The sequence below is a fragment of the Salmo salar genome, chromosome 15, assembly GCF_965601325.2.
Source record: "Salmo salar chromosome 15, fSalSal1, whole genome shotgun sequence".
Taxonomy (NCBI): Eukaryota; Metazoa; Chordata; class Actinopteri; order Salmoniformes; family Salmonidae; genus Salmo; species Salmo salar.
In genome coordinates, this window is record NC_138305.1 from 82264207 (window position 1) to 82291284 (window position 27078).

The window sequence follows — 27078 nt, forward strand, 5'->3', positions numbered from 1 at the left end:
TGGAAATGCAAATAGTCATTAACTTTTTTTGGGGTGTGAAAATAAGATTCTATGATAGGTGAACTCGCAAAAGTAACTACAAGCATGGTTTTCTGGGAAATTAAGAAAGCTTCACATCTTGTGATTTTGACTGAAGACAAATAGTTTGGAAATTGTGATTACTGCGAAAACAGGACAACAACTATTGGGGACAAGAGGGTGTGTTGTGTTAAAATGGAAATATATACTGTAGGTAGTCTTCTGTACCAGCAAAATATTCTAGTACAGCTGAGCGTTTGGCAAAGACTGACTACAGCAGAGCTGGGGATGACATGTTGAGTTGTTTAATTTATTAAATCATCCAAACATATATTCTCTCAGTGCAATAAAATGTTGTTCTCTTACCCTGGAGACATTAGACAACTTGCTATGATTGAATAGAGCCCTATGTGTATCTGCCTACAAAAAAATAACTAATTTGTTTGATTGTTGCATTCCTGTAGCCACTGGGAGGCAGTGGTGGCTTCCAGGGGGTAGAGTGCAGTTCAAGGCAGGCTCTCAGGCTGACTACAGCACAGAGTAATGTTAAAGCATGTGGAATTAACTTTGTCCGTTAGATGTTTCCAGCCTCTGAAATTGCCAACATCATTTCTTATTTCAAAGGCTGAGTTTAAAGTATTAATGGTTTCTTAAATAATTTATTCATATTGAGGTTAATGAAGTTTAACTGCAGAAATCATAGGTCCCTCAACATAACAATATATCTGTGTAACACTCAAGAAGTGTCTTTCTCTAATACACTCTGGCCCCGCTCCAACCCCACGAGAAGACAGGACCCATAGGGGACTAATGCTTCTGAACTGCACTCTTGCAAAAGTCTGATAATAATGTATGCAATCTAATTAATAAGGATACTTCCAGGGAGAACCTGACATCATCATAAAGGACAGACACCACCTAGACTATTTTATTCTATGAAATGGTAAATGAATATTACAGAATTGGACTGAGATCATATACAGTACTAAAGAGACCATGTGCCATAGGCCTGTATGTAAAATGCCTCCCAATACCGTTCTGGTTTCCATTTTGTATCTGGCATGTTATCATTGTCCCATGATAACAGAGACATGCTTTGTAGACTGATATCAGAATATTCTGTACATTTATGAATCAATGCTCATTGAATACGAAAATAACTGTAATTAGATTGATAGAATTAGTTACTGTGTGTCCTCAGTGGGAATCTGTTTGCAATGACATCTCCAGACATAACAACCTTTCTGGAGGAATCCATTGAACTTTGCTATGACTGCTGAATAATACTTTTCTTATATTTAGAAACTTCATTGGTGCAGTGTATTTTTGTAGTTCCCAAGACAAAATAAATGTAAACCTAACACAACTGGGGAGAACACCCCACACCAAATATGATTGGAGGGTGGTTCCAGTAAAGATGCTGGGGTCCCTGTGATGAGGGTTGTGTTTTTCAAAGGAAACCACATGGACATTTCATCTGCTCTGGAGGTTCATGGTCCTGCATTTCCCCTGCTCACATCTCCCGGCTTTCAGCAGGGCACCATCCTCCGAAAGCCCAGTGTGGTCGAGGAACTGAGGAGGAAGGGCTGTCTTCCTCAAGTGGCTTCAATTAGAGACAGTCACAATTACAGAGGGAGGGAGTACACGAGGCCAAACCTGCCATGCTCAAACTCCAACTGGATTACAGGGACAGGGAGGCTACCAATGCGAGCCAGGCTACTTGGTCATTCCTAACCCACCCAACCCAAACCGAGGGTTATTTTAGGAACTTTCCGGTTTTTGTATCTGGACTGGTCCAATTCCAATCCCATCAACTCAATGAGTGTGATTCAACCTAGAAAACCATACTACAGAATGAAATGTTTTGCATTATATGGTTCCACTTCCCAGGCCTCATGAAGGCCCACATACACTGAGTATACAAAGCATTAATAAGGACATCTGCTCTTTCCATGACATAGACTGACCAGGTGAATCCAGATGAAAGCTATGATCCTTTATTGATGTCACTAGTTAAATCCACTTCAATCAGTGTAGATGAAGGGGAGGAGACAGGTTAAAGAAGGAGACATGGATTGTGTATGTGTGCCATTCAGAGGGTGAATGGGCAAGAACAAATATTTCAGTGCCTCTGAACAGGGTATGGTAGTAGCTGACACGCTCTCTGGTTTGTGTCAAGAACTGCAACGCTGCTGGGTTTTTCACGCTCAACAGTTTCCCATGTCTATCAATAATGGTTCACCACTCAAAGGACATCCAGCCAACTTGACACAACTGTGGGAAGCATTGGAGTCAACATGGGCCAGCATCCCTGTGGAACACTTTCGACACATTGTAGAGTCCATGCCCCGATGAATTGAGACTGTTCTGAGGGCAAAAAGTGGGGGGGGGCCAACTCAATATTAGGAAGGTGTTCCTAATGTTTGGTATACTCGGTACATTGACAAATAGAAATGCATCCATGGCTATTAATTTAAACCATAACAAAGAAAAGTTGTTTGTGGAGATACCTAATGTACTTTAGCTGAATTTGTGTTTAGTGCAGTGGGGGATTGCAGGTGTCATTTCTCCTAAACAGGCTATTACTGGCCACATGATTTGAATAAGTGGAATGCTTTGTTGCTGACTGGTGGTTGACATCAAATCTCATCACTGGTGAATGACAGACGACATCATTGATAGGTTATGACTCCCACACATACGGTGCATATTGCTGAATTAGAATAGCATTGCATTAATTATTTCTTATATATTTACGCTGTTCAGGGCAAATGGAACTCTAAAAGAATTGTACAGTGCATTCAGAAAGTATTCAGACCGCCTGACTTTTTTCAAATTTTGCTACGTTACAGCCTTATTCTAAAATGGATTCAATTGTTTTTTCCCCCTCATCAATCTACACACAATACCCCATAATGACAAAGCAAAAACTTGTTGCACATTTATAAAAAAATCTAAAACTGAAATATATAATTTACATAAGTATTCAGACCCTTTACTCGGTACTTTGTTGAAGCACCTCTGGCAGCGATTACAGCCTTGAGTCTTGGGATTGACGCTACAAGCTTGGCACACCTGTACTTGGGGAGTATCTCCTATTTTTCTCTGCAGATCCTCTCAAGCTCTGTCAGGTTGGATGGGGAGCGTTGCTGTTCATCGCAAAGACAGGAATAAGAATATAAAAATATATAGACGAGCAATGTCAAAGCAGCATAGAATAAGATACAGTAGAATAGTATTGGATACAGTATATACACACAGTTGAAGCCGGACGTTACACTTAGGTTGGAGTCATTAAAACTCGTTTTTCAACCACTCCACAAATTTCTTGTTAACAAACTATAGTTTTGGCAAGTCGGTTAGGGCATCTACTTTGTGCATGACACAATAACTTTTTCCAACAATTGTTTACAGACAGATTATTTCACTTATAATTCACTGTATCACAATTCCAGTGGGTCAGAAGTGTACATACACTAAGTTGACTGTGCCTTTAAACAGCTTGGAAAATTCCAGAAAATGATGTCATGGCTTTAGAAGCTTCTGATAGGCTAATTGACATCATTTGAGTCAAATGGAGGTGTACCTGTGGATGTATTTCAAGGCCTACCTTCAAACTCAGTGCCTCTTTGCTTGACATCATGGGAAAATCTAAAGAAATCCGTCAAGACCTCAGAAAAAAAATGGTAGTCCTCCACAATTCTGGTTCATCCTTGGGAGCAATTTACAAATGCCTGAAGGTACCACGTTCATCTATACAAACAATAGTACGCAAGTATAAACACCATGGGACCACGCAGCCGTCCTACCGCTCAGGAAGGAGACGCGTTCTGTCTCCTAGAAATGAATGTACCTTGGTGCGAAAGGTGCAAATCAATCCCAGAACAACAGCAAAGGACCTTGTGAAGATGCTGGAAGGAACAGGTACAAAAGTATCTATATCCACAGTAAAACGAGTCCTATATCGACATAACCTGAAAGGCTGCTCAGCAAGGAAGAACCCACTGCTCCAAAACTGCCATACAAAAAAAGCCAGACTACAGTTTGCAACTGCACATGGGGACAAAGATCATACTTTTTGGAGAAATGTCCTCTGGTCTGATTAAACAAAAATAGAAGTTTTTGGCCATAATGACCATCGTTATGTTTGGAGGAAAAAGGGGGAGGCTTGCAAGCCAAAGAACACCATCCCAACCGTGAAGCATGGGGGTGGCAGCATCATGTTGTGGGGGTGCTTTGCTGCAGGAGGGACTGGTGCACTTCACAAAATAGATGGCATCATGAGGGAGGAAAATGATATGGATATATTGAAGCAACATCTCAAGACATCAGTCAGGAAGTTAAAGCTTGGTCGTAAATGGGTCTTCCAAATGGACAATGACCCCAAGCATACTTCCAAAGATGTGGCAAAATCGCTTAAGGACAATAAAGTCAAGGTGTTGGAGTGGCCATCACAAAGCCCTGACCTCAATCCCATAGAACATTTGTGGGCAGAACTGAAAAAGCCTGTGCGAGCAAGGAGGCCTACAAACCTGACTCAGTTACACCAGCTCTGTCAGGAGTTATGGGCCAAAATTCACTCAACCTATTGTGGGAAGCTTGTGGAAGGCTACCCGAAACGTTTGACCCAAGTTAAACAATTTAAAGGCAATGCTACCAAATACTAATTGAGTGTATGTAAACTTCTGACCCACTGGGAATGTGATGAAAGAAATAAAACCTGAAATAAATAATTCTCTCTACAATTATTCTGACATTTCACATTCTTAAAATAAAGTGGTGATCCTAACTGACCTAAAACAGGGAATTTTTACTAGGATTAAATGTCAGGAATTGTGAAAAACAAAGTTTAAATGTTTTTGGCTAAGGTGTATGTAAACTTCCGACTTCAACTGTATGAGATGGGTAATGCAAAATATGTAGACATTATTCATGTGACTAGTGTTCCATTTATTTAAGTGGCCAATGATTTCAAGTCTGTAGGTAGGCAGCAGCCTCTCTGTGCTAGTGATGGCTGTTTACCAGTCTGATGGCCTCGAGATAGAAGCTGTTTTTCACTCTCTCGGTCCCAGGTTTGATGCACATGTACTGACATCGCCTTCTGGATGGTAGCAGGCAGTGGCTCGGGTGGTTGTTGTCTTTTTGACCTTCCTGTGACATCGGGTGCTGTAGGTGTCCTGGAGGGCAGGTAGTTTGCCCCCGGTGATGCGTTGTGCAGACCGCACCACCCTATTGAGAGCCCTGAGGTTGTGGGCAATGCAGTTGCCGTACCAGGCAGTGATACATCCCAACAAGATGCTCTCAATTGTGCATCTGTAAAAGTTTGTGAGAGTTTTATGTGACAAGCCACATTTCTTCAGCCTCCTGAGGTTGAAGAGGCTGTGCTGCACCTTCTTCACCACACTGCCTGTGTGGGTGGACCATTTCAGTTTATCCGTGATGTGTACGCCGAGGAACTTAAAACTTTCCACCTTCTCCACTGCTGTCCACTCGATGTGGATAGGGGGGTGCTCCCTCTGCTGTTTCCTGAAGTCCATTATCATCTCCTTTGTTTTGTTGACGTTGAGTGAGAGGTTATTTTCCTGAAACCACACTCCGAGAGCCTCGTCGTTGTTGATAATCAAGCTTACTACTGTTGTGTCGTCTGCAAACTTGATGATTGAGTTGGAGGTGTGCATGGCCATGCAGTCATGGGTGAACAGGGAGTACAGGAGGGGGCTGAGCACGCACCCTTGTGGGGCCCCAGTGTTGAGGATCAGCAAAGTGGAGATGTTGTTTCCTACCTTCACCACCTGGGGGCGGCCCGTCAGGAAGTCCAGGACCCAATTGCACAGGGCAGGGTTGAGACCCAGGGCCTCAAGCTTAATGATGAGCTTGGAGGGTACTATGGTGTTGAATTCTGAGCTGTAGTCAATGGACATCATTCTTACATAGGTATTCCTCTTGTCCAGATGGGATAGGGCAGTGTGATGGCGATTGCATCGCCTGTGGACCTATTGGGGCGGTAAGCAAATTTAAGTGGGTCTAGGGTGACAAGTAAGGTAGAGGTGATATGATCCTTGACTAGTCTAACAACACATTCATTGAAGGTTTTAGGTAAACTGTCTGGGAGGTATGAGTATTAGTAGATGAAAGTGCATAATTGGCATACATTAATGTCATAAATAGACAAGGTATTGAGTGTCTTAAACAAAGGTGCAGATGGAGCCAGGTACATAAACATTGGGTTTATGAAATTGTAACCTACTTTTTTTCTTCTTCATCTGTAATTTAAACATTTAATATAACAGTTATACATGTTTATAAACAACACATTGTCCAGTTCCAAGAGATCTGTATAAAAATATTGATTGGTTCCTCTGCAGAGTTAAAATGACTGATAATATGAGTTACATTTCCTTTAATTGAAGCACAGAAAGTCCCTTGAAGTCATAACCTGGAGATAGTCACAGAGCAGGCCTAACAATTATTTCCACCTGAGAGAGTTTAGACAAATGTATCTGCAACATATGTGTCATTCATTCATGTATCTCGTCGTCATATTGTAGCAAACATCTCCATCCGCCTTCGAAATCCAGCCTTCTCCCTAACATCTGGGACTGGGTTTGGTAGGAAAATACTAAATTATGGGCGAGCCTGTTCCAAATAGGGTACTAGAGCAGATTTAAGCACATGCCAAATGTGATCATATATCATTCTAATACATAGAGACCAAAAGTGAAGAAAAACTGTGTATTGTAATTAAATAGATGTAATAGTTGATTCGTAACTCGGTGTAGCAAGCGAATTTGATCTTATTCTATGGTTTATTGAACAACAGTGAGTTTGAATCCCCTTGTTGAAATTGGTACGTTCCATAAAGGGATTGCTACCCAAGCCTTTCTCCTCCTGAAGAAAGCAAGACCGTTCCTAATGGTTAGAGACTGTCATGCGATTCAAGCAGTGAATTCCCTGCTGGTTTATTTCGAGGATTTTGCACAGAATTGATGAACAAATAATTATAGGCCTATGTGATAACCGCGGGAAAGAGAACTGTACCTGGTTGTGGATGTAACTGTTGCACTTTAAATACAGGTAGGTCCATGAGCCTGTGTTTCATTGCCGATCTGATCTCACGATGCCGATGCTGGTGAGAAAGAGTAACGTTAGCGTTTGATTCCGAAGCATGTTTTTTTTTAAACCATGACGGGGCTTTATATGGCTTTTAGAACACCATGCAGTTTGTATCTTGAATGTGATTATAACATGTTCATTAGCAATAGTCAGTAGGACTGCATGTTTTAGTTGTGTCATGCCTTTTGAAAGGATGCGTGTGGGCTTTGCCTGGATGTGTACCGTAGTGTGTGATACAAGGAGACGCCGCCGTTCCATTCAGAACAAAGGGGGCGTTAAAAACATTATTTATCTGATTGAAAAACATATCGATTTGCCATATATTTCATTGAAATTAACATGGGAACACCCTGGTCTTCATACATAGTTCATTTTCTTATTTACAAAACGACACATGAATTATTATCCAACATCTGCAAATATCTGATAACATCATGGGTAGGTTATTTTCCTAGAGAGTTGATTAAGCCAAAACACAGTATACTATTATAAAGGTTGAATGTCAACATTAACGTTTCATTTGGCAGATTAATGTTATCAAATTGGGAATCTGCGCTTTTTATGTGACTACAATAGTCTTCCGAGCAGGACCTGCCAATTGGATTACCTGGCTGCTACACGAACAGGGTGTATTCGTCTACGGGTTGTTTTCACACAGGTTACTACTGTCTGATACATCTGTAACAGCTCCTGTGAAATATTGTCACGTGACTTCGCATTTGTTATCAGAAAATGTGGACGCGAATTAGAAACACATTCCCTTCTATGAATAACTTTAATCTAATAGGCTACCCATTGCCTCAAATGTCCTTCTCAATTAGTAAGACAATGGATTTCTTCATAATGCAATTTCAAATCACGTAGCCTCTTTCATCGCTATGAAATATTGACGGTTTTCATAAGGGAGGAAACTGCAGACGATACAATGTGTATTTTAACAATTCAAATTATAGCCATTGTTGACGAAAATTATGTTTAAACCATAGGTTATAGGGAGGTTGCAATTAACACAGGGCCAACACAAGGGCCGCCCTGTTCATGTGCCACAAAATATTTGCACAAACAAGCACTTGTCTGATGTCTGGTTGTCTTTTAATGTGAGCACAGCAGAATAATGCCAGTTTTTAGACTAATCCAGATAATATGAGATTATAAAGAAAGAAACTAATGGAGGGACCGGCCTTCACCCTTCTTTCACCTCACTTTACCCTCCCTGTATGAATGAGTTTGAATGAAACTGCTAGTGCTTTAGCCTATTCCTCTAAGCTACAGCTAACACTCATAAATGGGAAAATTGGTGGTGAAATAAAGGCTATGGAACACCTAATACACTCATTTGCATACCTCAAAACCTATTGGCTCATCTATATCAGAGAGCAGATATGGTCAGCCAGATCAGACATGGGATCATGAAATCACCAAAGCAAGAGTCTATCCTGTATTTGTCATTGTATACAAGGGGCATTAGAGTTTCATGATATCATTGGCTGAGTAAGGTCCAGGCTTAGTTGGCAAGGAGAGTCAGACATTGGTTATAGCTTCTGTCTGCAAGCCGTTTCTCAGTTTAATATCATCCTCTCCATGGTCTGCTCCTGCTCTGACATGGAGGTAACACACTTAGCTTTTATCTTTAATGACATCTTTTGTTTTTCTTTTTCCTGGGCAGGTAATTTCTTTCTCCCTCTTCCCAAAACAGCCAGGGAATGGCTTTAAAGGAAACACCCTATGTGGTTACAAATGATAGGCAACACGTAGAGCAGAAACACATTGAGCAACCTCCAATAGATTGACCTAATAGTTACCTAATGTGTTATAGCCACTCTCACAATGTGAACACCATGTGCTGAGGCTCATGCTCACAGTAAGCTTTATCTTTGAAATTCTAATGGATAAAGTAATGGTGCTATCACGTTCTTGGAAATGAGCGGACTAAGGCGCAGTGTGAGTATAGTTCCACATATTTATTTAAGTGAAACTAACAAAACAAAATAACAAAACTTACAAAGACCGTGAGGACGTAGTGCCCAAACACACTAACAATCAATCAATATTCCACAAAACACAGGTGGGGAAATAACTACCTAAATATGATCCCCAATCAGAGGCAACGATAAACAGCTGCCTCTAATTGGGAACCATATTAGCACCAACATAGAAATAAACATACTAGATCACCCCCTAGTCACGCCCTGACCTACTACACCATAGAGAACCAAGGGCTCTCTTTGGTCAGGGCGTGACAGTACCCCCCCAAAGGTGCGGACTCCGGGCTCAAAACCTGAAACCAAATGGGGAGGGTAGGGGGGTGATTAGTGTCGGTGGCGGCTCCGGTGCAGGTCGTAGCCCCCGCCCACACCCCGGATCCGGCCATCGCGCCGGGCAGAACGCCGTGCCTGGACTGGGCATCGGCCATGGAGCTGGGTTGGACGCAGGGCCTGGATTGGGCACCGGCGCAGAAGAAGGCTCCCGCCATGGAGCGGGACTGGACACCGTGGCTGGACTGGCCACCGGCACAGAGGAAGGCTCCCGCTCTGGAGCTGGACTGGACGCCGTGCCTGGACTGGGCACTGGCGCAGAAGAAGGCTCCGGCCTTGGAGCAGGACTGGACACCTTGCCTGGAAGCTCCGGACCGTTGACCGTCGCTGGAGGTTCCGGACCGTTGACCGTCGCTGGAGGTTCCGGACCGTTGACCGTCGCAGGAGGTTCCGGACCGTTGACCGTGGCAGGAGGTTCCGGACCGTTGACCGTCGCAGGAGGTTCCGCACCGTGGACCGTCGCAGGAGGTTCCGGACCATTGCAGGAGGTTCCGGACTGTGGAAACGTTGCCGGAAGCTCTGGACTGGGAATCGTCGCCGGAAGCTCTGGACTGGGAACCGTCGCCGGAAGCTCTGGACTGGGAACCGTCGCCGGAAGCTCTGGACTGTGAATGTGCACTGGAGGCCTAGTGCGTGGAGCCGGTACAGGTGGCACTGGACTGGTGACACGCACTTCAGGGCGAGTGCGAGGAGCAGGCACAGGACGTACCGGACTGGGGAGGCGCACTGGAGGACTGATGCGTGGGGCCGGCACAGGTTGCACCGGACTGGTGACACGCTCTTCAGGGCGAGTGCGAGGAGCAGGCACAGGACGTACCGGACTGGGGACACGCACTTTAGGGCGAGTGCGAGGAGCAGGCACAGGACGTACCAGACTGGGGAGGCGCACTGGAGGACTGATGCGTGGGGCCGGCACAGGTTGCACCGGACTGGTGACACGCTCTTCAGGGCGAGTGCGAGGAGCAGGCACAGGACGAACCGGACTGGGGAGGCGCACTGGAGGCCAGATGCGTGGAGCCGACACAGGTTACACCAGACTGCTAACCGGATCTTCTGGTCGAATGTTGAGCAGAACACACTTGCATCACATCTCTCATCTCTCTCTCTCCCAACTTCTCCATTGCCTCCCTGACAGTCTCTGGCTCTTCCCGCGGCTCAGCCACCAGCTCCATGTGCCCCCCCCCCAAAAAAAAATCTAGTGGTTTCTGTGGCCGTGGTCTGACGACACGCTCCTCCAGAGTTTGCCATTCGGGCTCTGGCACTCTCCTCGGCTAGACCGGCCACCCCTTGTGCCCCCCCCCCCCCCCCCAAATGTTTTTTTTGGGTTGTCCTTGGGCTTTCTGTGGCCGTGAATCCTAGCCTCGTCGCTGTCCTCCATTATTACTTTCCGTTTGCCGCCAAGGAAGGGTTTCACATCCACCCATCACTTCTTCCCATGTCCAAAACTCCTTTACCTGGTGAACACGCTGCTTGTTCCTGGTTTGGTGGGATATTCTGTCACGTTCTTGGAAATGAGCGGACCAAGGCGCAGCGTGAGTATAGTTCCACATATTTATTTAAGTGAAACTAACAAAACAAAATAACAAAACTTACAAAGACCGTGAGGACGTAGTGCCCAAACACACTAACAATCAATCAATCAATATTCCACAAAACACAGATGGGGAAATAACTACCTAAATATGATCCCCAATCAGAGGCAATGATAAACAGCTGCCTCTAATTGGGAACCATATTAGCACCAACATAGAAATAAACATACTAGATCACCCCCTAGTCACGCCCTGACCTACTACACCATAGAGAACCAAGGAATACCTGGGATAGGATAAAGTAATCCTTCTAACCCCCCCTTAAAAGATTTAGATGCACTATTGTAAAGTGGTTGTTCCACTGGATATTATAAGGTGAATGCACCAATTTGTAAGTCGCTCTGGATAAGAGCGTCTGCTAAATGACTTAAATGTAAATGTTAAATGTGGTCAGGGCGTGACAGATGCCCATTTCTTAATTGTCTGATGAAAGACCAAAGAGAACATCCTAATGGGAACACACACTGGTTTTCCAGACCACTATCTTGTATGGAATGGCTAATACACTGCATAGGCATGCAGTGTATTAGCCATTCCAAACCCTTGTTGTTCCTTAGTTTAGTTTATGGTACTGTGTAATAACCTGTGCAATAAGTTTGTTTCCTTTATGCAAGTGAGTGGTCTTTGGGGATTGGTTTGGGTTCATAATGAACAACATTGGGCCAGTGTCTCAGCCAGGATTCCTGTTCTCATTTCTGCTGTAATAGAGAGAGAACTACTGACCCTCCAGTCCTACAGGATGATAAACAATACTAAAATAACAGAAAGAGGAAACAATCAGATGACTCTTTGACTTCCTTCGTTTGTCCCCTATGAGCTCCTTTATCCACTGATGTAATGGACTTAAACTCAACAAAACAAGAAGCGTCCCTTTTTCAGGACCCTGTCTTTCAAAGATAATTTGTAAAAATCCAAATAACTTAACAGGTCTTCATGGTAAAGGGTTTAAACACTGTTTCTCATGCTTGTTCAATGAACCATAAACAATTAATGAACATTCACCTGTGGAACGGTCGTTAAGACACTAACAGCTTACAGACGGTAGGCAATTAAGGTCACAGTTATGAATCTTAGGACACCAAAAGAAAGATGCCCAGGGTCCCTGCTCATCTGCATGAACGTGCCGCTGCTGCGGAGGCATGGCTGCAGAGGGCCAGGGCATGCAGCCGTACGTGGCGCCAGACAGGCACGGGACGACGGCGCTGATCGTCCTCGCAGTGGCAGACCACGTGTAACAACACCTGCACAGGATCGGTACATCCGAACATCACACCTGCGGGACACGTACAGGATGGCAACAACAACTGCCAGAGTTACACCAGGAAAGCACAATCCCTTCATCAGTGCTCAGACTGTCCGCAGTAGGCTGAGAGAGGCTGGACTGAGTGCTTGCAGGCCTGTTGTAAGGCAGGTCCTCACCAGACATCATCGGCAACAACGTCGCCTATGGGCACAAACCCACCGTCGCTGGACCAGACAGGACTGGCAAAAAAGTGCTCTTCACTGATGACTCGCGGTTTTGTCTCACCAGGGGTATGGTTGGATTCACGTTTATCGTCGAAGGAATGAGCGTTACACCGAGGCCTGTACTCTGGAGCGGGATCGATTTGGAGGTGGAGGGTCCGTCATGGTCTGGGGAGGTGTGTCACAGCATCATCGGACTGAGCTTGTTGTCATTGCAGGCAATCTCAAAATAAATGTATGCTGTATTCGTCCCAATACATATACATTTCTATGGCAAAAATATGACTTGATTATAAAAGGAAAGATCTTGATGGTCCAACTTAATCCGTCATTTAAGTCCTTTAGCAGACACACTTATCCAGAGCAATTAGGGTTAAGCGCCTTGCTCAAGGGCATATTGACAGATTTTTAACCTAGTCGGTTTGGGGATTGGAAACAGCGACCTTTCGGTTACTGACCCAACACTCTTAACCACGAGGCTACCTGCCACCCTGCAGTAGTTTACTGTACGAAGTAAGAGGCCAACGGACCCATATGTGAACTTCTAAAAGTTGAGTAGGGGTGAGTGCTTTTGAAATGAACCTCTCAAATAGATTCTTGGTATTGGTCATCTGTAGCCATGAGTGTACAGCATCTTTAATTTAGCAAAGAGAGCAAATCTTTCTTTTATCAAGCTCTATTGACCCTCATTAGAGAAGTACGAGTGAAGAGAGAGTGGTGTTTTCAGTCCTTGATTAAGTGAAATGGTGTTTGCACTGATTGCTTCTTTGAGTTCACGTTTCACAGACACTCGACAGACTCTTTCCATTCCTAACCATTCATCTAAAAACATTGCCCCCTCCCATCTCCTCCTCTAAAGGATATTGAGTTTGATGGCAGGCAGCAGCAGCCAGTCAGTATTTAAGGATGATTCTGATGTTCTCATCCCCTCCATCCTTCATCTTCTCCAACTACCCTAATGGATGGACGTTCAGGTAAATAATGCTATAATGGAGAAAGAGTGGAGTTGGGCTGTCTGAGCCTTGGAATTGCACTACACATAACCTGAACTTTCTTGTTAATTTTTATTGCGTATCAGAATAGTGCAATATTGGGAGCAATCTGTTCTTATAATGTCTTAGATGTCATGACCTGAACAAAGCCATTGGTAGGTATTGAGTAATAGCCTAGTGAATCTATAGCTTATTACATATCGCATCACAAACCCATAGGATATGTTCCACACTAGTAAGTCTTGAACTAAACCTAATCACTGTCAAATGAGCTTACTCTCGGGTGGTTAATAGTTACACACACACACACACACACACACACACACTCTATCTCTCTCTCTCTGTCTTTCTCTCTCTTTCTCTCTCTCTCTGGTCATATTTCCCGCTGAGGTTTCATATGTTATTTACAGTTGTTATTTAAGTCAATCATTGGAGTCTGCTTTTCAATTCAGCCGTAGCACCATCCCTGCTTTAGAATTCTGAGATTCCAGGTCCTGATTTTCTGCTAGGGCATTCAGCTTTAAATGGCACCAGTGTTCCTCTCTCTTCTGTGGTAATGAAATCATTGTGACTGCTGCTCAATAGTATTCCACAAGTCAGAAAATGTACTACAATACAGCGTTGTATTACAATGGACAATGATTGGGGTTTTTGCGCTGAATTTAAAGGCAGCAAGTGGCCTCACCTATTCTGTTTCAGAACTTCGTTAGTGCTTTGTTGAGTCACAGACGTGTAAGGGAAGGGTGCATCCGCTATCTTCAGAATTGCTCTTTTGCAGTACATTTTTCCTATCTATCCCTGAGCATTTTTGCAGCGGATAGATATTTTGTATTCATTGAAACATTCTACCATTTGTTATGAAACTTAAAACACTCTTGGGCAGATTTTTCAAATAGTGGCTGCTAATGAGAACATGTTGCACTGATCTTTGCAGGGGGAATGATTCTATCCATTCTCTGTATTCATGAAGCATGGTCATTGTCATGAGTAGTATGGGTGGATGAAAGAGAAAAAACCATGGGAAAATCTCACTTTTCACACGAGACTATCACTAGGAGAGGTCTTGCAATGTCATTCTTATCCATGCGTATCCATTTAGACCTGTGAGCACAAATAAATCATTTCTCACAATGAAGGTAATCAGTTTTGATAGAAGTGCTATTTTGGCATGCATCTGTTTGCGAAACAAAGGATTTGATATCCCCAACTGTTGTCGAATGTGGCATAAAATGCATTAAAGGAGAGTAGGTAATGCAAGTAAGACACAATTATTTTCTGGAAAAACACTATTACATGGATGATTGGATTTGTGATGAGTTCCTGTTTTTTCATGCCCTCTCTGTAACTACTTCATGATGACTCATAATCAGTGAGGTCAGAGACATGTCTTCAAAGATGTTTACACTCACAGCGACCTAACAAAGCTACTGTTATTATTGTGAGTTATCGCCAGTACCAAAACTCACCAAACACTGTGGACACACTAAATGAGCTGACGACAGAGTATCGTGCACACCTCACCCGGAGAACAAAGTAGCGGTTAGTAAGAGCTAGAGTGTCTGTGTGCTGCTAATAACTGAAACCCCAAACTGCTGAAATGTGTCAGATGGCTAAAGGCCCATTCTTCCTGTGTTCTTACTTCCTATCCCAGTCCTACCCCAGGCTGTTGAGCCTCTTTCATACCGGCAGCTCTGATCAATGGAGGGGGGAGGGGGGGGGGGGGGGGGGGGGCTGAGCAGTGGAGTGATGTTTGAACCACTGAGCACTAGAGCATTATCCTGTGGTCGGCTACTAATATATCGCAGCACAGACATCTTGGTGTAAATTACCCCTGTACATTTGTGTATCTTCTGTTGTCGTCACGTTCTCTTTTCTTAGTAGCGATACTTTCTAATTAACAAATGTGCTCTGGATTAGTGTTGGTGATGGCTGTAAAAGTTTATTAGCAATCCATTGAGTGAAGGGAGCGGGGAGGGACAATCCCTGGCACCAGCAGAAGCCCTACGATCAATACACTCCCCCAAACCTCCCACACACACACACACACACACAGCTGTCTCAGTGGCTGACTCGCACATTTAGTCATTAATACCTCAAAATGGACTACAGTGAGGAGTTCACCAACTCCTTGAATGTGCTTTTTCTCCCACTAATTAATTTTTGGAGTGCATGAAACCCATTAAACTTTGAAGAGCGGACGCTATTTACTTGTGCATACAATCCATTGCCTGTTGTATGTGCTTGTTTTTTATTGTTCAGGCCTCATTTGTAAAAGAGACTTTCGTCTCAAAATGACTTCCCTGTTGAAATAAAGGTAAATAAATATCCTATCCTATCCTATCCTAACCAACATCTCTTTTTCATTTCAGACATGAACCACTGAAGCTGAGACGGACAAAGGACTGCAATAAGCTCACGTGACGAGCTCTATTCCCCACCACCAAAAGATCTCAATCATGACACCCAAATGGCTGGTGATATTTTTCCTTTTTCTACAATCTGGGACCGAAAATGCATTCCCCATGGCCCCGACCAAGCTTCCCCCTGAGACAGGCACCTACAGGGTCACAGACACCAGCCTGACTCATCTCACAGTGCACAGCCGGACGGGAGAGGTCTATGTGGGAGCAGTGAACCGGGTCTATAAGCTGTCTGCCAACCTAACAGAGCTGCGTTCACACATGACTGGCCCCGTGGATGACAACGCCAAATGTTACCCCCCTCCCAGCGTCCGAGCTTGTGCACATAAACTGGAGTCCTCTGACAACGTCAACAAGTTGCTGCTGGTTGATTACGCTGGCAACCGCCTGGTAGCATGTGGAAGCATCTGGCAGGGTGTGTGTCAGTTCCTGCGGCTGGAGGACCTCTTCAAGCTGGGAGAGCCCCACCACCGCAAGGAGCATTACCTCTCTGGAGCTAGGGAGGCCGACGGCATGGCAGGAGTGGTGGTTGACAGAACAGAAGGGAAGTGGAAGAATGAGAAGAAGGGGGGCAGCCGGCTGTTTATCGGGGCAGCCATCGATGGCAAGTCAGAGTATTTCCCTACCCTGTCCAGCCGTAAACTGGTCGCTGATGAAGAGAGTGTTAACATGTTCAGTCTGGTCTACCAGGACGAGTTTGTGTCCTCACAAATCAAGATACCCTCTGACACTCTGTCCCTCTACCCGGCGTTTGACATCTACTACGTGTATGGATTCTCCAGCCGTACTTACATCTATTTCCTGACATTGCAGCTGGACACACAGCTCACCCAGATGGATGCCACCGGTGAAAAGTTCTTCACCTCCAAGATAGTGCGGATGTGTTCCAATGACACCGAGTTCTATTCTTATGTGGAGTTCCCCCTGGGTTGCACCAAGGATGGGGTGGAGTACCGGCTGGTCCAGTCTGCCTACAAGCACCGTCCAGGTCGGATGCTGGCCCAGGCCTTGGGGCTGTCTGAGGACGAGGATGTGCTGTTTGTGGTGTTCTCCCAGGGCCAGAAGAACCGGGCCAACCCGCCTCGGGAAACAGTCCTGTGTCTCTTTACCCTGCATCAGATCAACCTGGCCATGAGGGAGAGGATCAAGTCGTGCTACCGTGGGGAAGGCAAGCTGTCCCTGCCCTGGCTGCTCAACAAGGAGCTACCCTGCATAAACACGGTGAGTCATCACCATTTCTTTTTAGTAATTCCACTTCAAATGAAGTACTTCTATCCAGCCTCAGGCCCCAGCCCCGAAGGCAATATTCTGCTGGGTTTACTTGCATATTTCATCCATACCTCATTAACTTAAATAGCCCAAATGCCCTATGAAAATATTGAAACATTTAAAGCCAGGCACCAGAGATTTTTGCATCTACTTATACATTTTGAGATTTTTGGTTGTTTTGGTACTTTAATATGAGTACTTTCAAAAAGTAAATGTCAAAATGTCAAAAACTTTGTGTAAATGTATATTTTATTTACTTGATCATACTACTGACATTAACATTTCATTAATTTTAAGCACTTTTAAATGGACATACATCCATCATTTCAAGAGCTCTCTACATGAATCACACATAATTGTAAAGCCCAAACTGGAGTATATACTAACTTACTTTTAACCTCTCTAGGCTAGGCGGGACGAATTCGTCCCACCTACGTAACAGCCACTGCTATCCTGTGGCGCGATTTTCAAAACCTTAAAAATCCTATTACTTCAATTTCTCAAACATATGACTATTTTACAGCCATTTAAAGACAAGACTCTCGTTAATCTAACCACACTGTCCGATTTCAAAAAGGCTTTACAACGAAAGCAAAACATTAGATTATGTCAGCAGAGTACCAAGCCAGAAATAATCAGACACCCATTTTTCAAGCCAGCATATAATGTCACCAAAACCCAGAAGACAGCTAAATGCAGCACTCACCTTTGATGATCTTCATCAGATGACAACCCTATGACATTATGTTATACAATACATGCATGTTTTGTTCAATCAAGTTCATATTTATATCAAAAACCAGCTTTTTACATTAGCATGTGACGTTCAGAACTAGCATACCCCCCGCAAACTTCCGGGGAATTCGCTAACATTTTACTAAATTACTCACGATAAACGTTCACAAAAAGCATAACAATTATTTTAAGAATTATAGATACAGACCTCGTCTATGCACTCGATATGTCCGATTTTAAAATAGCTTTTTGGTGAAAGCACATTTTGCAATATTCTAAGTACATAGCCCAGGCATCACGGGCTCGCTATTTAGACACCCGGCAAGTTTAGCACTCACCATAATCATATTTACTATTATAAAAGTTTCATTACCTTTTGTTGTCTTCGTCAGAATACACACCCAGGACTGCTACTTCAATAACAAATGTTGGTTTGGTCCAAAATAATCCATCGTTATATCCGAATAGCGGCATTTTGTTCGTGCGTTCCAGACACTATCCGAAATAGTAAAGAAGTGTCACGCGCATGGCGCAATTCGTGACAATAAAATTCTAAGTATTCCATTACCGTACTTCGAAGCATGTCAACCGCTGTTTAAAATCAATTTTTACGACATTTTTCTCGTAGAAAAGCGATAATATTCCGACAGGGAATCTCCTTTTCAGCAAACAGAGGAAAAAATCCCAAAGGCAGGGGCGGTCGGGGTCACGCGCATAAGCCAGTGTCTCTTGATCGGCCACTTGAGAAAGGCGATAATGTGTTTCAGCCTGGGGCTGGAATGACGACATTCTGTTTTTTCCCGGGCTCTGAGAGCCTATGGAAGACGTGGGAAGTGTCACGTTAGAGCAGAGATCCTTAGTAAATGATAGAGATGGAAAAGAAGTTCAACAAATGGTCAGACAGGCCACTTCCTGTAAAGGAATCTCTCAGGTTTTGACCTGCCATTTGAGTTCTGTTATACTCACAGACACCATTCAAACAGTTTTAGAAAATTTAGGGTGTTTTCTATTCATATGTAATAAGTATATGCATATTCTAGTTACTGGGTAGGAGTGGTAACCAGATAAATCGGGTATGTTTTTTATCCAGCCGTGTCAATGCTGCCCCCTAGCCCTAACAGGAGATAGTGATTGGGTCAAAATAGGCGTTTGGCGATTGGTAGGCTAAATTCAGTGTACTTGCTTTTAACTGCCATTTCCCGAAAGTCAGACTCTTCCCGCACGCCAACACATTTTTCTCAGCTTCAGAAGCATCTACATTCACCAAAGTTTGTGTGGTTATCCTTACATATATTCTCCAGTCCTACTCAGAGGGAATTGATAACATTTTCTTGAAACAATTTGCCAAACATTCATTTTACATACATGTCTTTAGTATTTTACAGCTAGAAAGATTTAAAAAATATATATCAATAATTTGGGCTAAGTAAGTCCGGTCCTGGAGATGTCTTAACCAAAATATTAAGGCTGACTTTATCCAGTGTCCCCAAAAATGTATTTGTGTTATATGCAAATATGCTCGAATGTGATGAGATATCACCTCATTTGCAGATTTTATACAATATTTCACAATTGTAATCAGGGGTTGAAACCCCCCAAAAATCCAATCGTTTCATTCTGAACAGAACCATCTTTTCTTTTTTCTTTCCTTTCCAATGTTCCGAGCAACAAAATAAAGTTTTGAACCAGTTTCGAACCAAAAAAAAGTCACGGTTTGTATTGTTACTTTCTGTTCCTTTTTAAACCTCTGAAATATACATTTTTTTAAACATTTAGCTCGACATTCAATTATTTCTAGGGATGCACGATATATCGGTGAACATATCGGAATCGGCCGATATCAGCTAAAAATGCCAACATCTAGTCTAGTTTAACGGCGATGTGAAAAACCGATGTCAAAGCTGACGTGCATACCTATATAACGTACGTACCTGACTTAATGACGCCACTTAAAATGTTGCGCTACACGTGCAACACAGCATTCCTAAGCTAGCCCACAATGTCTGCAGTGTGGCTTGAGCAGTCAACAAGTCGAGCAGTCATTTGAAAGAGTAAGAAAATTTCAGCGAGACATCTCAAAGGTGAAATCCATTAACGCCAAGATAATGGAATTCATTGCCCTTGACAATCAACCATTCTCTGTTGTGGGTGATGTTGGCTTTCGCGAGTGGTCGAGCACTGGTCCAGACTAACGTTACCAAGTGCACTATTGTTCAGATGTTGCCCTACCGGAGTTACACAGGAGTGGCGTCACTGCTATTAGCTTTACGACATACTATGGAATGCCGTTTGGGTCTTTGCGTGTCAAAAAAGATACACGTCAAATAACACTATTTGACAATAGCACTATTTGACGAGTTAAATAAGCTTTTACTTTGACACGTCAAATAACACAGTTCTATTATAGAATGTTGTGTGTTTTGAATTTGTACGTGCAAGCCAAGTGAACTAAATAGGTTTTGATGATGTTTTACTGGTAATGGGGACATACGTAAATGCCAACAAAATAACTTTTTGGTCAGTGTGGTGTGTGTGTTTGTGTAACCTTTATTTAACTAGGCAAGCCAGTTAAGGGCAAAATGTTATTTAAAATGGCGGGCCGGATGACGCTGGGCCAATTGTGGGCAGCCCTATGGGACTCCCAATCATGGCCGGATGTGATACAGCCTGGATTTGAACCAGGGACTGTAGTGACGCCTCTTGCACTGAGATGCAGTGCCTTAGACCGCTGCGTCCATGTGTGTGTGTTAACTATTTAACTGTACTAGAATGCTTAAAAGGCTGCAATTTTTTTATATCGGTTATCGGTATCGTTTCTTTTGGCAAGGAAAATATTGGATATCGCTATCGGCCAAAAATGTCATATCGGTGCATCACTAATTATTTTTATTTGTAATAATGACAATTACAACAATACTGAATGAACACTTATTTTAACTTAATATAATACATCAATAAAATCAATTTAGCCTCAAATAAATAATGAAACATGTTCAATTTGGTTTAAATAATGCAAAAACAAAGTGTTGGAGAAGAAAGTAAAATGCATTATGTGCCATGTAAGAAAGCTAACCTTTAAGTTCCTTGCTCAGAACATGAGAACATATGAAAGCTGGTGGTTCCTTTTAACATGAGTCTTCAATATTCCCAGGTAAGAAGTTTTAGGTTGTAGTTATTATAGGAATTATAGGACTATTTCTCTCTATATGATTTGTATTTCATATACCTTTGACTATTGGATGTTCTTATAGGCACTTTAGTATTGCCAGTGTAACAGTATAGCTTCCGTCCCTCTCCTCGCTCCTACCTGGGCTCAAACCAGGAACACATCGACAACAGCCACCCTCGAAGCATCGTTACCCATGCAGAGCAAGGGGAACAACCACTCCCAAGTCTCAGAGCGAGTGACGTTTGAAACGCTATTAGCGCGCACCCGCTAACTAACTAGCCATTTCACATCGGTTACTCCAGCCTAATCTTGGGAGTTGACAGGCTTGAAGTCATAAACAGCGCAATGCATTGCGAAGAGCTGCTGGCAAAACGCACGAAAGTGCTGTTTGAATGAACGCTTATGAGCCTGCTGGTGCCTACCATCGCTCAGTCAGACTGCTCTATCAAATCATAGACTTAATTATAACATAATAACACAGAGAAACACCAGACTTAGGTCATTAATATGGTCGAATCCGGAAACTATCACGTTTATTCATTCAGTGAAATACGGAACCGTTCTGTATTTTATCTAACGGGTGTCATCCATAAGTCTAAATATTCCTGTTACATTGCACAACCTTCAATGTTATGTCATAATTACGTAAAGTTCTGGTAAATTAGTTCGCAACGAGCCAGGCGGCCCAAACTGTTGCATATACCCTGACTCTGCGTGCAATGAACGGAAGAGAAGTGACACAATTTCACCTGGTTAATATTGCCTGCTTACCTGGATTTCTTTTAGCTAAATATGCAGGTTTAAAAATATATACTTCTGTGTATTGATTTTCAGAAAGGCATTGATGTTTATGGTTAGGTACAGTCATGCAATGATTGTGCTTTTTTCGCAAATGCGCTTTTGTTAAATCATCCCCCGTTTGGCGAAGTTGGCTGTTTTTGTTAGGAAGAAATAGTATTCACACAGTTCGCAACGAGCCAGGCGGCCCAAACTGCTGCATATACCCTGACTCTGTTGCAGAGCTGACACATTTTCCCTAGTTAAAAGAAATTCATGTTAGCAGGCAATATTAACTAAATATGCAGGTTTAAAAATATATACTTGTGTATTGATTTTAAGAAAGACATTGATGTTTATGGTTAGGTACACATTGGAGCAACGACAGTCCTTTTTCGCGAATGCGCACCGCATCGATTATATGCAACGCAGGACAGGCTAGATAAACTAGTAATATCATCAACCATGTGTAGTTAACTAGTGATTATGATTGATTGATTGATTGTTTTTTATAAGATAAGTTTAATGTTAGCTAGCAACTTACCTTGGCTTCTTACTGCATTCGCGTAACAGGCAGGCTCCTCGTGGAGTGCAATGTAAAGCAGTTGGTTACAGTGTTGGACTAGTTAACCGTAAGGTTGCAAGATTGAATCCCCAAGCTGACATGGTAAAAATATGTCGTTCTGCCCCTGAACAAGGCAGTTAACCCACCGTTCCTAGGCCGTCATTAACTGACTTGCCTAGTTAAAAAATATTTATAAAAAAATAAAATAAAAAAATCGGCAAATCGGTGGCCAAAAATACCGATTACCGATTGTTATGAAAACTTAAAATCGGCCCTTATTAATCGGCCATTCCGATTAATTGGTCGACCTCTAATCTGAAATAGGCCTAAAGAATTATACCTACGGAGGAGCAGCTTCTATGGAGGAAGTTTTATTGTCTTTAAACTTCCAAGTTGGTTTAACGTTGGACCAGAACATATGTTAGCTAACTAGCTAGCTAGCTAGCTAACAAGATTGTGTGTGTAGAGCAGCACTATAATAAAAAACACATTTTTTACCTTTATTTAACTAGGCAAGTCAGTTAAGAACAAATCCTTATTTTCAATGACGGCCTAGGAACAGTGGGTTAGTAACTGCCTTGTTCAGGGGCAGGATGACAGATTTTTACCTTGTCAGCTCGGGGATTCAATCTTGCAACCTTTCGGTTACTAGTCCAACGCTCTAACCACTAGGCTACCTGCCACTAGGCTAACTTACCTTATTGTAGTTAATAAATCCAATGTAAAACATGATAACTATAGTATCCTTAACTTACATTGAAAAAGTCAATCCCTTCTTCTCAAATTAAATACCTCCCTAATTTCTGAATTATGGTTGTGACATCATCAGTAGGCTACAGTAACCTTTGCTTCAGAGGGGAGGGGAGGGGCAGGTAGCCTACGCACACCCACTGGCAAAGATTTCCAGCTGGAAGGCAGATGCTGGAATATGTTTCTGAGTGACAGAGTTGGGGCTTTGCATAGGCGCTTTGTTGCGATTTCTGTGGGACTGGAAAAAAAGGCCCGAAATGTAAAGGAACGTTATTAACCGGTTCCCATGCTTTTAGTATAACGGTTCTGTTCCGGGACAGTATAGATCACTTTTGCTTTCGGTTCGGGTTCTGTTCCTAAAAAATTTTGTTCCCTGAAACAGTTCCAACCCTTGATTGTAATGCAATTTTTGTTGTGTGTGTCTACATTCAACTGGTAAAAGTTGATTGTGATATGATTAAGAGAAGACAAAATCCCTATTAGGGTTTGGTTCCTGGCCTTAACAGGCTTGCGAACCCGTTCTAGGCCTATGATATTTTAACCACACTCCACCTTTATGACGCTATGACGACTATTTTGGTATTTTTACCATCCAGATGTTTTTTTGCAGAATGAAAAATCCCTGCTGATCTATACATTGTTTTAAAAATTTAAAGCAACTTTATCCGGGATAAAAAATTCTGAAAATGTTCTCTTTAGAAGGTTCTCATATGAAGCTGACTCCAGTCATAACACTGTATTACAGTATAATTTATTTGTCTCGCAGCTTCCTGAGGGATCTCATAAAACATACAGTTAAGTTGTGAACTATTTAAATACAACAGGGTATTTAAAAGAATGCATCTTATTAGGGTACCTGTCTCAGGGATTGAAATCAGGAACAGTTGAAGAGCTGCTCCCATAACTGTACTGTACATTTATAATGTCTGAGGGCACTCCACCCCCACCCAAACCCACCTCGTTAGTTTTTAGGGCAGAGTAAGGCAGATGGAGAGGAGAACAACAAGCATCAGTAGCTGACCTGGATCCCTTTAGGAAGGCGGGGTATGTTTTTATTAGGAGGAACAGGGCTCCCCATAGCTGATGCAAATGGGCTCTTTTTGATAAATTATGGCCTGCTTCATCTGCATTATCAGCCCCTTCTCATGCACAGCGATAGCCCTTGACCTCTTAATGAGAGTGTGCGTGCCAGACTCTGGCACAGGCCTTGTTTGATATATTTATCCTTCATAAAGGCTCATCAGCAACCGTTTGCTCATCCCACACTGGCATGTTTCAGACTGACATGGTCAGCCTACCCACTGGGCAAAAAATGGTTGAATCAACATGTTTCCATGTTATTTCAACCAAAATATTCAATGTGATGATGTTGAATCAACGTGGAAAACTCATTCGATTTGAAAAAAGTGATTAACGTAAGGGAATTTCATATATTCTTCACCAAACGTTACATTTTTTGGTTGATTTCATGTTGAATTGTCGTTAGTTGACAACCAAATGTAAATCAAAACTAGACGTTGAACAAGTCTGTGCCCAGTGTGTAGTTTTCGGAACAAAATTAATATCTCTATTTAACATGCCAAGAATGTACCAGTTTCACCTGTGCTCAGAGGGGTATTTCTTATTAAATGTCTTATCTTAATAATTAATTGCATTGTCATTTTCCTTTATGTACCCCTAGAGGTGTGTAGTGAAAGCTCCCAAAACCTATTACCGTTTTGTGTATTCCAGGTCCCAAATTAGTAAATAGGCTACATTTGATCAAATACCTTGATGCATTCTGAACATTGTCCCCTTCTTGTTTTGTTTTGCAGCCAAAGCAGATTGGAGATGATTTCTGTGGGCTGGTGTTGAACCAACCTCTGGGGGGTCTACGGGTGATAGAGGGGACCCCTCTGTATGACGACCGCGTAGATGGCATGGGAGCAGTAGCAGCCTACACCTATGGAGACCACTCAGTGGTGTTTGTGGGAACCCGCAGCGGACACCTCAAAAAGGTAAAGAGAGAAATTCTGATTCTTTCTGTTCAGTTGGGCCGATCAATTATTCCCCCGGTAGCTGTGTTAGAATTCTTTACATGAATGCTTAAAAGGTGAAGTTCTGGGGAAGCTCTGGTGTTGGAGGCAGAGATGGGATTTCACCGAACACCAACCGTTTTGTCTGATTTATTTTGGAATGTAATTAAATATTTGTAGCACATTGGTATTTTTTAGGGGTATTTTATTAGGATCTCCATTAGCTGTTGTGATAGCAGCAGCTACTCTTCCTGGGGTCCACACAAAATATGAAATATGACATAATACAGAACATTAATAGACAAGAACAGCTTAAGGACAGAACTGCATACATGTAAAACACAGAGAGAGAAGAAACGCAGAGAGACCTACTATTCTAGGCCAACATTTATCATGACCATTTATCATGAACATTTTCATATACTGTATTAGATTTACATTCTGTAGCATCTGCCAGTACATACACACAACATATCTAGTTCAAATATGGGTGAGGCGTTGTGCTGCGAGGTGTTGCTTTATCTATTTTTTAAAGCCAGGTTGCTGTTCACTTGAATAATATGAGATGGAAGGGAGTTCAATGCAGTCATGGCTCTATAATACTGTACGTTTCCTTGAATTGGTTCTGGATTTGCAGACTGTGAAAAGACCCCTGGTGGCATGTTTGGTGGGATAAGTGTGTGTGTCAGTGCTGTGTGCAAGTTGACTATGCAAACATTTTGGAATTTTCAACACATGAATGTTTCTTATAAAAACAAGAAGCGATGCAGTCAGTCTCTCCACAAGAGAGACTGGCATACATAGCATTGATATTATCCCTCTGATTACAGTGAAGAGTAAGACGTTCCACTCTTTTCTTGACCAGCTGGTGTTTTTCTAGGTCCTTCTTTGCAGCACCTGACCATATGCCTGGGCATTGATCAAGATAATATACAACTAGAGCATGTAGGACTTGCTTTGTGGAGTGTGGTGTCAAAAAAGCAGAGCATCTCTTTATCACGGACAGACCTCTCCCCATTTTACATTCATTAAATCAATATGTTTTGACCATGACAGTTTACAATCCAAGGGAACACCAAGTAATGTAGTCTTCTCAACTTGCTCAACAGCCAGGTTATTCATTATAAGATTCAGCTGAGGTCTAGAACTTAGGAAATTATTTGTACCAAATATAATTATTTTAGATTTAGAGATGATCAGGACTAGTTTATTACTGGCCACCCATTCTTAGTCTGACTGCAACTCTTTGTTTATGGTTGCAGTGATTTCACCAGCTGTGGCTGCTGACATGTATAATGTTGAATCGAGGACCAAGAGAGCTCCCCTGTGGTACGCCACACTTTACATGTTTAACATTAGAGAAGTGTCCATTAAAGAAAACCTTCTCTGTTCTGTTAGATAGATAGCTCTTGAATACACTATATGGCAGAGGTAACACAAGCCATAACACATGTGTTTTTTCAAAAACAGCTTATGGTCAATCATATCAAAGGCTGCACTGAAATCTAACAATACAGCTCCCACAATCATCAGTCATCTTCTTGTTATCGATTTCTTACAACCAATGATCATTAGTTTGTGTCAGTGCAGTACATGTTGATTGCCTTTCTCTATAAGCATGCTGAACGTCTGTTGTCAATTTGTTTACAGAGAAATAGCATTGTATCTGGTCAAACACAATTTTGTTGCTAAGAGAACCAGTAAAGGGTGCTTTACCATTCTTGGTAGTGGAATTACTTTGGCTTCCTTCCAGGTCTGAGGACAAACATTTTTCTCCAGACTCAGATTCAATATATGACAAATAGGAGTGGCAATATAGTCCACTACATGCTCAGTAGCTTTCCATCTAATTTGTCAATACCAGGTGGTTTGCCATTGATGGAC

The 27078-nt window shown here is 42.6% G+C and overlaps 1 protein-coding gene across 2 annotated transcripts in view; it reads left to right on the top strand.

Annotated features, from left to right (window-relative positions):
* Positions 1-6894: 6894 nt before the first annotated feature.
* The window catches only part of LOC106572068 (plexin A3), a 128502-nt gene continuing 108318 nt past the window's right edge, over positions 6895-27078 (top strand). For both annotated transcript variants that reach the window (XM_014145855.3, XM_014145856.3), the window contains exons 1-3: positions 6895-7092; positions 15864-17135; positions 24994-25176. In XM_014145855.3, coding sequence (XP_014001330.2) covers positions 15951-17135; positions 24994-25176 — 1368 coding nt within the window. In that variant the 5' untranslated portion in view covers positions 6895-7092; positions 15864-15950. The remainder of the gene's footprint in view (positions 7093-15863; positions 17136-24993; positions 25177-27078) is intronic.